The 15,429-nt window shown below is 25.3% G+C and overlaps 1 protein-coding gene across 1 annotated transcript; it reads left to right on the forward strand.

Annotated features, from left to right (window-relative positions):
* The first annotated feature begins 10,756 nt into the window (after positions 1 to 10,756).
* LOC127242847 (xyloglucan galactosyltransferase KATAMARI1 homolog) lies at positions 10,757 to 12,541 on the forward strand. The gene has a single exon (XM_051262558.1). The coding sequence runs from the start codon at positions 10,757 to 10,759 to the stop codon at positions 12,539 to 12,541; it is 1,785 nt and encodes a 594-aa protein (XP_051118515.1).
* Positions 12,542 to 15,429: the final 2,888 nt, after the last annotated feature.

The following is a 15,429-nucleotide window of genomic DNA, read 5'->3' on the forward strand; positions in this document are numbered from 1 at the left end:
CTATAATTATTTTTATTAATACATTTTTAATTATTTACTAGTTATACCTCTCCTAAATTCTCGTACCTATAGTAAAGCGGACAAAATATTCGGGACGGAGAGAGTATATGTTTTGATAAACTTTCATTGCTCCCGTTAATATGCTAATTGTGTTAAATTAGTGTTGATTTGATCTAATTATCTAAACAAAATAGTAAATATTAATATAATATACAATACATATTTAAATAACATATTATATAATTATAAGTAGAAAAACATATTTTGATTTTAGCAAAAAAATATTTTAATTTCAATACAATAATAATTTGATCCATATCTATAAAAAAAAAAATAACAAATATTAATATGATAAATAATACATTATATAATGCAACATATTATGTCTTGTAAGGTTTTTTTATTTTTTATTATTTCAAATTAATATGCAAATTTAATAAATATTTGTTGATTATACACATTACTATTGATTTAGCATAAAAAATAAATTTTATATAGCATGTATACAAATATAAATTGAAAGACACCAATTTTTTTATTTAATACAATATATGTATATATCTATTTGTCTCGATAAACACAAAAATTATTCCTTAATATTTAATTACTTTCCCATTATCTTAAATAAATAGTAACCATCTAAAGCGAATAAAATGAGATTTATATATGAATATCAAGTTTTATTACATAATTGGAAAAAAAAATAAAAAATTAAGTAAATGTATCATAACATAGAAGGTTGTAATAAATCATATGGATTTTCTTAATAAATCAATTATCCTTAGACATTATTATTGCTATATATACTAAATAAATAAATAAATATATATATTTACATACATATCATTCTACAATCACATAACAAACTAAAATCAATTAATTGTGTGTGAGTGGCTATGGCAAAGATTAGCACAACAGGAATTTTATTCGTTGTTTTGACGCTGATGGTTTCAGGTATTTTGTTATTGCTCAATTATAATTTGTTCAGTTTGTATTTTTGTATGAATATATATATTTTATATTAAATATAAAAATTTATATTGATAATATAAACATAAAAATTTGATGTTTTATTACAGATTTTATGTAAATGGATAAAATATATATATATATATTATATTTTTTAATAATATTAATGAATAATTATTATATTTAATAATATTAAATAAACAAATTCTTAATACATATATTATTTTAATATAATATGTTAACTAATTCCCTATTCATTTAATAATTACTTACAATTTTTTCATATATAAAAATATATATTTTTAAAAAATATGACACTCAAAATCTTATCCAAAAAATCAACTAAACACTATAATAGAAGATATTTTTCTTTTGTGTTTGTTTTTTTTTTTTTTATTATTGGGGAAATACAATTATCAATAAAAATATTCTATTTTCCTTCAAGATCTTTACTGTGTTACAATTATGGATGTCTTTGTTTTGTGAAATTGTTTGAAGTGATATTTTTATGTGAAATATAAAAAATTGTACAGATAATATAAAAGTTATTATCTTGTGTAATATATTAAATTTTTTAAAAAAATGTGCTGATAATTTTTCCGAAAAGAACACACATTATATTTTTTTTTATATATATAAAAGTATATATATTTTCATGAAGTATCGTATGTAAACTATAATTCAAATTAAAAACATAAATCAATCTCTAAAGAAAAAAAATATTGTGATTTGTTTATTATACAAATCATATTACATATGTGCAATGCTTTACTATAAAATATTTTTGGATATATTTAAAAGTAATAAAATACTAAATCAAAATTATATAGTATATATATGGTATAAACAAGTATTGAATATAATTTTTTTGATAAAAAAAATATAAAAATAAAAATATAATATTAACATAGTAGGATACTATTTCCATTTCACAACAGTTGACACGATTTGATTTTTTTTTCACAACCGTTGACACGATTTGATTAATAATATATTATGATATTATATATAATTAAAAGAAGTTTAAAATATTTATTTAAATATTTGAAATACTATTATTTCAATAATATATATAAAATAATATATATGCTATATGAATATTATTTTGTAGAGAATAAAATTTTATATAATACAATTAAATTAAAATTTTGATTTATTTATAATTAATATAAATTAATTTTATAGAAAAATATAAAATTTTAAATATAAATACATTTTTTAAGTAGAATATAGGGGTAAGATATTAAAATTTTAATTAAATCTAACGTAGAATTATGAAAATAATATATAACATCTTCACATGTCGTCGGTTGTAATTATAAATTAAATAGAAAAAAAAAACTATATATATTACTATAATAACGTTGGAAAGATATTAAAGTATATAATTCATATTATATCATACATCCATCATAATGTCAACAATGACCATAGTTTGCTAATATTACTAATTTGACATGATTTTTTTTTTTTTACATAATAATATTCTTTTACCATTTTAAATATTAATTTAAAATTATTCAAAAAAAATAAAAAAATAAAAAAAAAAAAACAAAATTAATGGAGTGTAATATTATATTCTCCAATGGTAAGCCCCCTCTCCCCCTCCAACCTATATATATAATGTGTACCTATTTATATAAACATCATCATCATAAGAAAAAGAATCAAAAATTTTGAAGAGCTAAATAAAATATGGAGAGGAAAGTGCAATTGATCATAGGCACTATTTTATCTCTGATGTTTGTCGTTTTAGGTCAAAATTTAAATTTTGTCACGTAAATATTTAATGTTAGTATGTTACTGCCAACTTCGATAAATTAATTGAATTGTAAATATATATATATATATATTTCTTTATTTATTAATGTTAGTGTAGATGTGCAATTTGTGATGGGATTTGAAACAATACCGGTTCCGGAACAAATATGCATCGGGCAATGTACACTTTTCAAGAATTGCAAAAAAGAATGCCTGAAAAATCCGAGTTTTCGTGATGGAGCTTGCGATTTTTTTCAATGTTGTTGCCTCCGCCGTCACAATTCTGCATAATGCTCTCGAATTATTATATGTGAAGAGTCCATAATAAAATCTATAATTTTAAATAATTAATTATTGAGTCGTTTGTTGTTTTCTTTAATTGTGGTACTTGGTTCTGTTCTTTCAATTTTTTTTTTTTAATTTTTAGTTTTTAAAAATAGACTTTAATATATAAATTTATGAGTTCTTATAGAATTAATCTATTTTTCATATAAAATATTATATTTAACAAATATTTTAATTGAAAATTAAAATAAATAATAAACAAATGATGTGTTCTTTTAATTATTTTTTAATCATATGATATTCGATAAATATCATTAAGAAATATAATATATGAATAATTATACACAATATAATACTATATATACTTTATTCACTCAAAAAATTAATAATTTAATACAAAATATTTTGTAATATTATTAATACAATTCTCTATTTCTAATATAAAAGAACACTTAAAAAATACGACTAAAGCAACACACCTACAACTTCCATTAAATAAAATATATGAAAACAAATATTAAATATAATTGTTATTTAAATAATGAGATTATTATTATTATTATTATTAAATAAACCACAAAGAGTTGAGAACAATGTATTGATAACTCTCGACAAGTTGAAGACTACACTTTTTGAGGAGATAGTTTTCAGAGAAAAATTATCAGCACAAGTAATATCTTGTGGATAATGGTGCTTTGTGGTTAAGGCGTTACAATGATATTTCACGGTCCAAATATATATATATATATGCATATATATATATATGTATGTAGAAGGAGTTCAAGGTCAACTTAAAACAACAATTCTATCTGAAAAAATTCGAACGAATGATCATCAAGAAGCTGCATTTAAGTTTTGTTGAAAAAAGATACATTTTTTTTCTGTACATATAAAATATTATCTTAATATCAAATTCAAATTAATTTCTTTTTCAAATTAAATCAAAAGAAATACTTACATCAACTAATTCTAATATTATATATATATTAATGCTTTACATTATTAATGATATAGTTACTATAACAAATTAATTGTATTATCAAAAAATTTCATGCCCGTTCTAATAAAAAAAATATAGATTTTAGTATTTGTATGAAGAAAGTTATACATTTATTGTGCATTTATACATATTAATTTTAGAATTATAGCACAATTGACTCTATGTTTATATACGAAAATCATATGTACAAATCTTTTTACAATTATAAGTTTGAACTCTAATGTCAAAATCAAAATTAATTTTTCAAATGAAAAAAATAAAATCAATTTTTAATTTAACAACAACAATAACAAAAATTCAACAACAACAACAACCATAATAATAATAATAATAATAATAATATCAAGTTTATTATGTGAAATAATTATTTTCTATTAAAATACTATTTCTAAAAAAAATACCAAGTTTGTTTGTTCAAAATATTTTAAACAACGCAATTTCTAATATATATATATATTTTATTCTCTTACAAACATAAATATTTAATATAAAATATTATTTTTTATATTATCGATACAATTTTATATACATCACATAAAAAATTTCTCAAATCAAAACACTAAACAAACAAACTCATACCATATTCAAACTTTAAAAGAGAAAATACTATAAAAAGCAATAAAACATACAAAATATTATTACTATTATTATATTATATATAACATATTACTATCATAATCAACAATATTACGAGCAATGCTATTACTAATCATAATAATATATTACATATAAAATAATAATAATTTTCTAATATGAGATGCTCAATTTTTATATTTATTTTTAATTCGCATATTTTTTCTTCCTTTACTATTTTAATTATAGATTATAAAATTATTCAAACAAAAATGTAATACTATAAAATTTTCAAAATATTATCAAAATGACTCTAAAAAATGTACAAAAAGTAAAACTAGTAAATTCAATAGGGTGAAATATATTCTATATAACGATGATATATTACACCAATTTCAACTATTGTCTTCGCATAATATAATTACACAAATAATATATTTTATTTTATAATATATTTATTTCTCTTCTATATATATATATATATGTATGTACAGACATCATCAATCATAATTGAGAAATTTGAATAGCTAAATAAAATATGAGGAGCAATATGCAATTGATGGGTAGCATTTTATGTCTGATTCTTGTCGTTGTGGTTATAGGTCAGAATTTAAATTTTTATTTTTTTTGATAAATTAAATATCTAATATTATTATTAATTATATTGGTGATGAATTAATTCAATTATGATTATATATGTATTTATTTATTTATTTATGAATGTTGATGCAGATGTTCAATTTGTGATGGGATCAAAAACAACACAGCTTCCGCTTCCGAAAAAAATATGCATAGGGCCATGCGAATTTTTCAAGGATTGCAAAAAAGAATGCCTCAAAAGTCCGGGATTTCGCGACGGAGCTTGTGAAATTAATCATTGTTGTTGCGTTCGCCGTCACATTTCTTCTTCGACTACTCTTATTTAATTATCTTGTCACCGATCCGATGGTTTCATTAATACTACTCTCTTCTTTCTATTATGATTCATATATCCATACTACTTCTCGAGATATTATTATTATTAAATAAACAATAAAAAATTAAAAATAATGTATTGACAATTCTCAACGAGTTGAAAGCCGTATGTTTTGAAGATATATGATGTGTTCTTTTAATTTTTTTCTTTTCTTTCACTTTTTTTTAAAAGAATTAATACATCACGTATTTATTATTTTTATATTGCCTATATAATTCTTTATCCCTCACGTAAAAAAAATTCATTCAAATAATTTTACAAAACAAGCAAATCTAACATTGGAGAAAAAGTTATCGGCACAAATAGACCTACTCGAGAAGAATAATTTCTTATACAAGGCGACATTGAATTTATATATTGATTTAATTTTATAAACAGTCGATACGAACTCATAATTCAAACATGACATAAAAATGTTCAACATCCAACATTGATAACCATGTCAACAATTTTGGTTGGAAAGTTAATCACAAAAATTGGTTGTATGATTTATAGTTGAATCAAAATATATATATATTTTTTCATATTAATAAGAATAAATTTACTTTTAAAAATATTGATTTAGTTTATAAACATTGTACAAAGCATTGTCCTAAAGAATATATATATATTTTGTGACCGAACAAATAAAACTCGAGACAATTATGTAGATAAAAATAATAATGGCTCAAATATGATAAAATTAATACTAGTTTGATTTCATCTATCATATAAAATTAAATTCAACATTATATTAATCCAATAGAATTTAAAATATTTTTATATGGTACATATGTGATTGTCTGTGGATTTGATTTTTGGGTTTAATTTTTTAATAGTAAATTTTGAATTTGAACATTTATTTGATGGGATGTAAAATAGATAATAATGTAATATAAAAAAAGAAGAATAGTTGTTTAATTTAATATATATTTTTTTAAAAAAAATAAATGAGTAATAAAATTCTTGTGAGAAACTTACAAAAGAACACAAACTTCTACAATAATGTAAACTTAAAATTAAATCACGAACACCATTTTCATATAAATATTAAGATCATGGTTTTTCGATTATAACACATAAAAAAATATCGATGCGTTAATGTTAATTAATTTGTTATGTTATATAATTACAAAATATATTTGAATCTCGTTAAAAAAAAAAAAACATTCTATTATATTTAATTATATGCATTAAAGTAATTTGACACTTTAATGATTTTTACAATTTTCAATAATTATTTTAACATACAATTGTCAATAAATATACATAATTTTATCTCACAGTTTATAATTTTTTAAAAACGGCGATAAAGATATAGACAAAGTTAATGTCAATACCCTATTAATTTAATATAAACGGTTTGATTATTCTAATAATATATTTAATACATTAGATTTTATAAGGGTAATTTAGTAATATTACGTATATTTATCATCTTATAGTGTTGTGAGCACACGATTGTATATTATAATCTGTGTTATTTGTTCGGGGGTATCTTGTTTATGTGATATGATGATCTGAAAAAAGAAAGACATATCTTCTCGACTAGAATATCATTCATCACTTTATTTTCTATATCAATGGACACGTGACATCATTTTACTCGTGGTTAAAATCATTTAATTTTTTTATGATTATTTTTACAGTATTATATTTTAGATGAAACTTCGTCACCATCAACTTTTCTTCATATTTCTTGACAGCATGAATGTCAACACTCTGCTGGTATAATAAAGACCATTTGATCATTTAAATGATATACATATTTAATGATTTAGATGTTATAAGGGTAATGTAGTATTATTATATTAGTTATTATCATATAGTGCTAATTTAACGTTAACTAGATATTTGTATTTATATGTCGTATTATTTGAATATAAACTATATATTATTTGTACGTAAGTATAAAATTGTTTTAATATATTCTACAACAATACGATGCTAAATGAACCTTGATGATTATATTTATATGTCACGCTAATAGAATATAAAATATGTATTTATAAGACTGTTCAAATATATTATCAATTATTTTCATGTATAGTTTTAAATGAATGTTAATTATGTAATATTTATATTTATATGTCATACTATTAAAATATAAATTATGTTCTCTTTGTGTATAAGTATAAGATTATATGAATATATTCTAAGTTATTTATACATATTAATTATGTCATGTTTTTATACATATGACCTACTATTTCAATATAAAATATGTATTATTTGTATCTATTTGAATATATTATATCTCATTGTCTTCCTCCTCATTATGTATTATTTAGTATATCTTATTTTTTTATTTTTCAAATTTTTCATACTTAAATATTTTCATCATCTTCCTTCTTTTTTTTCGCTTTCTTTATATATATATATATATTTTGCAATTTTTCAATTTTTTTTTCTTTCGTGTGTCTTTCCAATTATTCTTCAAATAATTATTTAATATCTAAATATCTTCATCTTTATTTTTCTTCCTCTCCTTCTTCCTCTATTTATTTATTTATTTTTTTTGTCTTTTTTTTTTTTTTTTTGCAATTATTCATATAGTCTCTCAATCATCTTTTTCATATTTTATTTGAAATAACTTTTTCACCCTAATTGATATTATAATCGTTTAATCCAATAAATTTAAATTAATCATTACGGTGTTAATTAGTAATTTTTTAAAAGATAAATTAGCTTATGATCTTTTGGCTAATTTGTTGGTTAGGTCTAATTTGTGTTATTATTCAAAGAAAGTTATACAATTATTATGTACCATTAGTCTATTAAACTTATACATATTTAATTTTAAAATTATAACACTTTGGTCTATGTTTATATATGAAATCATAGATACAAATCCTTTTAACATTCTATGTTTGAACTAATGTCCAAATTAGAATTAATTTTAAATGAAAAATAAATCAAATTCTAATTTAACCAAACTAAATCATTAAAAAAAAAGTGCACTTTATTGATTATACAAATGATATTGCATATGTTTGATGCTTTACTATAAAAGTATTTGTTCTGATATATTATAAATGTAACACTCTCTTACACTAAAAAAAAAAAAATAGTATATTTGTAACAGAATTCCGTTCTTAAAGTTCACGTAGCTAACGTAATTTCATTCCTAATTTCGTCTCTAATATCATTAGTAACGGAAAAAATAGATTTAAGAACGAAAAAACCTCGTTACAAAATTGATATTTTCTTGTAGTGTCAATTCACTAGTAAATTTTATATTTATCATTTTAGTCGACTCAAATAAAAAAAAAATTTATTTTATTTTAAAGTAATTCTCAATTGAATACCAAAATACTTTTACGTTTTAATTTTTACATTACTTTTGAAGGGTAAAATGAACATTATATTATTTTATTACACTACATGTATGTATAAAATACTAAATTACTTTAATCCGTGTACAAAAATCAAATAAAAAATTTACTAGTGGATGGAGGGGGAATATCTAGATAAAAAATTATATAGTAAATATGACATAAATAAATATTGAATATGAATTTCTTTAATAATTAATATAAAAATATAGTTAAAATATAATTAAACCTGGTAATATATAAGGGTGTAATTTTTTATTTTGTATTTTTTATATTTTTTTATGTAAAGTATGAAAAATTATGTACGTAATATAAAAATAAAAAGTATGTATAATATATTAATATTTTAAAAAAAATATATGTTAATTTTTTTGTTAATTAAGTTCGGTGCTTAATTTAATGGATCATAACATGATCCATGGCGTATATATAACATCTTTGCAAATCCAATTGTAATCATAATTAGAAAAAATCGAACTAATATTACTATAATAACTTTAAAATTAAAGCATACAATTATATTAAGTTTGTTTGGCTATGATTTGGAATTGATTTCAAATAAAATATTACTTTAAATTTTTTGTTTAACCAATATTATGATGTGATATTTTGTGATAGAAACAATACATTTTTATTGAAAATTGAATAAGATAAATAACATTGATTTTGATTTAAAATGCTAAAAGAAAAAAAACTATTATTTATTATTATTATTATTATTATTATTATTATTATTATTATTATTATTATTATTATTACTGAGCATGGTGTGTATATATATATAACAACAATATTTTGCCAATATTTAAAAAATTTTATGTTCAATATAATGTATGATATATTCCTCCAATTTCAACAATTATATTCATGTAACATAATAATACAAAACAATTTTTATTTTATTTTCTTAACACCCCTCCCCTTCCATATGTTCTATATATATATATGTATAAAAGATTTTTTGAAATAACACATTCAATCCTTAATTACTTTTATATTCCTTATTAACTTTCCAATTCCCATTTTATTTAATTTCTAATCCCAGTTATTTTAAAACAAATACGCAATTAACCCCAAATTAATTATCTTACTAAAAAACATCTAATTAATTACTAAATATTTACCAAACATTAAGGTTGGATAATTATCAAAAAATTTACCTCAATTATTATTGCGATTAATTAATTAATTAATTACTATAATATACTAAATATACATAAAACATACAATGAACAATTCAACGAACGAATCCCAATCGTTCAATTTTGATTGGGTAAAAGTTAACGGTCCAGATGTACCAGAGGCAGGCTTAAGGAAGCTTCTCGTGTCGCCACGTGTCCTTTACTAACTTGCGCCACCCTTACCATGCGCCGTTTCAGTTACCATCGCATTGCTGTTTCTCATGCTAACTGTAAAACTCGCTCGTCATCTCAACATCCATTCCTCTCTGAAGATCTTCGGTCGGAACTGTGGATTCGTAATCTGGAGGAGTTTAAGGCATTCATTCATTTATATCTGCGGTAATTTTTAGTTTTTGATTCCTGGAATTCTTCGTTTGATCGGACTGATTCCGTTTTGTTCCTCTAAATTCTCGTTTGCTGAATCGATACACGTTCAAATCAGTGATATTCTCTGCTCATTAATGCGTGTCTCCATTTCCGTGATTTATTGTGATTTCGAAGGATACCTGGTCCGCCGGGAAGTTTTCCCTCGGATTGTCGAGGAGATCGTGAAGGTTTAGGGTTTTCCGGCGACGATCGTCGCTGAATGTAACAGTTTCTAGTTATGCTTCCATCTCGTTCAGTAATTTGATGAGAGATTTCGATTAGTTTTTTCATTATAGCTTGCTTACGAGGTTGTGGAGGAATTTTTGATCTGATGAGGCGCAGACATACAGTGCAACCATTGGCCGATTTGCTGGAAAAAGGCCAATGGATTCAGAACAAGTTTTCGAGCGTATGTTTGCTTGCTTCGTTATCCGCATTGTTCTGGTTTTGTCTGCTGTACTTCAATCTGGTGGTGATTGGCGGCAATTATAAGGCTGGTGAAGTTTCTGCTCAATCGGAATTGAATTTCATCGATTTTGAATCGAGGAATCTCCTGCCTGTTCTTCCCAATCCTTCCTCTGTCATTCCGAACACCCGTCGTTCTGGATTTTACTCCGACGCCGGAGAACTGCTCGACGATGAATCGACAGGTGAATTCGCGAATCCTGTGAAGAATTCGGATATTAATCGGTTCCATAACAGAGACGATGAGCTGAATCAGGGGATGATTAAGAAGGCGTATCCATTTATGCGAGCACTAACGACAGTAGAAAACAAAAGCGATCCATGTGGAGGAAGGTATGTCTACGTCCACAATCTTCCCCCAATGTTCAACGAGGAAATGCTCACAAACTGTAAGGATCTAAATCCATGGGAGAACATGTGTAAGTTTTTGATAAACAGTGGTCTCGGATCTCCATTAGAGGATAAAACAGGGGTGTTCTCAGAGACAGGATGGTATGCTACAAATCAGTTCATGTTAGATGTGATCTTCCACAACAGGATGAAGCAATACAAGTGCCTAACAAATGATTCCTCCATTGCTGCAGCTATCTTCGTGCCATTCTACGCAGGATTCGACATCTCCCGGTACCTCTGGGGGCACAACAACATATCAACTAAAGATGCGGCATCTCTTGCATTAATCGATTGGCTGACGAAGAAGCCCGAATGGAGCATAATGGGAGGAAGGGATCATTTCTTCGTCGGAGGCAGAATAACATGGGATTTTAGGCGAATGAGTGACCGAGAAGGGGATTGGGGCAACAAGCTTCTTTTATTACCGGCAGCCAAGAGAATGTCGATGCTTGTAGTGGAGTCGAGCCCTTGGGACTCAATTGATCAAGGGATTCCATACCCCACCTACTTCCACCCTGCAAAGGACGGCGATCTGATCGCTTGGCAGCGCCGGATGAGGACAATGCAGAGGAAGAATCTCTTCTGTTTTGCAGGCGCGCCGCGGCCGGGAAGTTCCAAATCCATCCGAAGCCAGATTATGAAACAATGCAACAGTTCCAAGATGTGCCGATTGTTGGAGTGTATTCAGCATAGGGATAGCAAATGCTATTCTCCCACCAATGTCATGGATATGTTTCAGAAATCAGTTTTCTGCCTGCAACCTCAAGGGGATTCCTACACTCGAAGATCTACGTTCGACTCAATCCTCGCCGGCTGCATACCTGTCTTTTTCCATCCAGGCTCAGCCTACGCTCAGTACACATGGCATCTGCCCAAGAAATACTCCCAATACTCGGTCTTCATTCCGGAGGACGATATTCGCAAGAACATAAGCATAGAGCAGAGGCTGAGGCAAGTATCTGCAGAGGAAGTGAAAAGAATGAGAGACGCCGTGATAGATCTAATTCCGAAAGTTATATATGCAGACCCTCGATCTAAACTCGAGACGTATAAAGATGCATTCGACATATCTGTCGAGGCAGTCATCGACAAGATCACCAAGATGAGGAAGGACATAATCAGTAGGCAAATAGACAATCAGATTTTGGAGATTAGTTCCAAATATGCTGCCATGGGAGAAGGCCAAGGATTATGGTCTAATGAATGGGATTCATATTTCTCAAATTCTCAGAAAAATGAGGCCAAGTCGAGGTATTAATAATTATTATAATAATAATTCTTGTAGATCATCAACAGGAGGAGCAACTGTGAAGATTCTTGGAGAAATGAGGGAAGATCTTAACAATTCTTCAATCATGAGAAGGATCGGATCAATCAATCAAGGAGCTTTCATGGATTTATCCTAAGGCTTATATGCTCTCAATCAAAAACTTCAGGTAAAATTTGGTGGAGAAAGGTATGGTTTCTTTAGCCGTTCTTGGTTAAATTAAACCTTTTTTTTATCTATAACAAATTCAATTTTTAGTGGTTTTCAAATAATACCATTTTCATTGCCCATTCATTACTTTTTGTTATTGTTTCTTGTTATATAATTTGTCTTAAGTGATTCTTGGCTGATTTAAGAAATAGTAAACAAAATGATGGTCTTAATTTTAGGTTAGAGAGAGAGAGAGAGAGAGAGAGAGAGGGGGAGGGAGGATTGTAGCTTAGCTGGCTGTGTACTTTTCCTTAAAACATAGAACAAACCAGTAGATCACCATGCCTGGAGCTGTGGTCCCGGGAGTGAGCAAGAATAGGTAGCTGACTTGTAAGTAAGATACATCTAAGACAAGTACTTGATGAAATGTCACACATAGACAACCACACAACACATAGAAAAGGATACCCAAATCATCCCATTGTCTCCAAGTACTATCATTACGTACAAATACTAAAAATATTTTGTAATTTTAAAAAAAAAAAATAATAATAAAATAGTTAGGACCACTAAAAAGAGTAGAGGGAAAAGGCACCAACCAGCAAGAAGAGCATTTGGCAAAGTTACAAATTAAACGAAGGGACTGATGATTTTTCAAGTGCCAAATTGAACAAGGCAAATATGGTCCCTATTCAAGTACATAGTGAAAATGAATAATTAAGGGCTAGAATTATGTTAGTAGTTACATGTGACACATAGTCAAGTACCATTGGATATTTACCATTTTTGTGAATAACTTTACTTTGTTTTATAAGGGGACAATTCACATATTCCATTTTTTCAACATGATGTGTCCTCTCCTTATTAAGATAATTGATGAATAATCACACTCACATCAATAATATTTCAATATTTCATGGTGTGTTTGTTTTGTGCTTTGATTTTAAAGAATATTTTTTATATGAGGTATAGAAAATTGTATAAGTGATATAAAAACAATGAGTATGTATAGTATATTAACTTCTTTTTTTTTTTAAAAAAAAAAGTGTTGAAAATTGAGTAAAAGAATAAATAAAAGAGGACAAATAGTTTGTCTATTTGTGTTTTTCTTTATTACTCTCTTTCATATGCCTCCCTAAATTTAGAATGAATATAATTAATAAATAATTTAAAAATATATTAATAAAAATAATTATAGTACAACACAAATAATTATATATTAAGATAATTAATTAGTTAATGAATGAGACAGATCAAAACAATTATATGGACACAGGAGATGTAAGATAGATGGAGTATTATTATTACTATTATTATTTGGTTTTAAATTTTGATGTAAGATTGTTGCATTGAAATCAAGAAGTTGTATATTGAAAAAGATAAAAATAGAAAAATAATTAAAAAAAAAACCCTTAAATTTCAGGATAAAACATGAAGAGTATTGAATATTTCATGCATGTTTCAACTAAAGACTTGAGGCACAACTTTTATGTGGTGAATTTGTTCATAATCTATATAAAAATATATATATTATATATTTGTCTCAATTTATTTACTAGTTTTTGTTTTGTCATGGCTTCTAAGAATGGGTAGTTTAGATTTTTATTTTCTTTTTGTTACTATTTTGTTCACATTCCTCGTTTGTAATGATTCATTGAGAAGAATAAAAATAAAAATAGAGTATAAAGTAGAGTAATATTATAAGGCCATCTCCAACCCATCAACTTCATTTTACTCAATTTTACTCCAAATATGCAGTTGATACAGTAATTTTACTCAATCCATAACTCAATTTTTCATTATATTCAATTTTTTTTTATTATTTTAAACAACTTTATATTTTTATAATTTAAAATAAAATTTTAAAAAATAAAAATTAAATTTAAAAATCAAATTTATAATTTTAAAAATTAAAAAAATAAATAAACAACACAACGCCCAAAAAATGGGGTTGCTATGGTGCAACACCAAAATTGGCGTGGCACTGTAGCAACGCCAATATTTGGTAGTGCGTTGGAGATGGCCTAACACATGTAAAAATAAAAAAAAAAAATGGGATGGGGGAGTTACATGTCAATTGTCAAATGCGAAGTGGAGTATAAAAGATTGTTTCAATGAAGGAAAAGAATTCAAATTACATCAGCAGAGGAGGAGAGGAGCGTCCCAATATAAATAACAAATATACTGCTCCACAAGATTTAACTAATGAAATAAGTAGTACTAACTAGTAAATAGTAAATGTATGCAATGAAGAAAATTCAATTCAATTCAATTCAATTTTGTGTGTTACCCTGAGAGGCAGGGCACTCTTACACTACCACCTACCTATTCCATGTATTTACAAGTAAAAACACCAACACAGCTTCAAAACAAACAAACACACACACACAAAACACCATGTCATATCATAATATTATCATATGGCAATGGACAAAGATTTGTGGGGTTAGGCTCCTCAACTCATCTATACTATACTCTCTCCACGTTTCATCATATTTATAATTTTCCGAAATTTTCTCCTTTTTATCTTTATAAATACAATCTATAAAATAATTTCTAGTAAGAAAAATAAGGACAAATTTTTTATTATAGATAAACAAAGCAGATCAAATAAACAAAAAAAAACAATAATTTGATACCTAAAAAATGGACAAATAAACTATCATCACATAATAATAATAATAATAATAATAATAATAATAATGCATATAACACTCACATGCACCATT

Source organism: Andrographis paniculata, unplaced genomic scaffold (assembly GCF_009805555.1).
Source record: "Andrographis paniculata isolate CXL003 unplaced genomic scaffold, ASM980555v1 Contig89END, whole genome shotgun sequence".
NCBI classification, from domain to species: domain Eukaryota; kingdom Viridiplantae; phylum Streptophyta; class Magnoliopsida; order Lamiales; family Acanthaceae; genus Andrographis; species Andrographis paniculata.

What these genes read in the sequence shown, in the direction of transcription:
- LOC127242847 (XM_051262558.1), top strand. Translation starts at nt 10,757, where the DNA reads ATGAGGCGCAGACATACAGTGCAACCATTGGCCGATTTGCTGGAAAAA.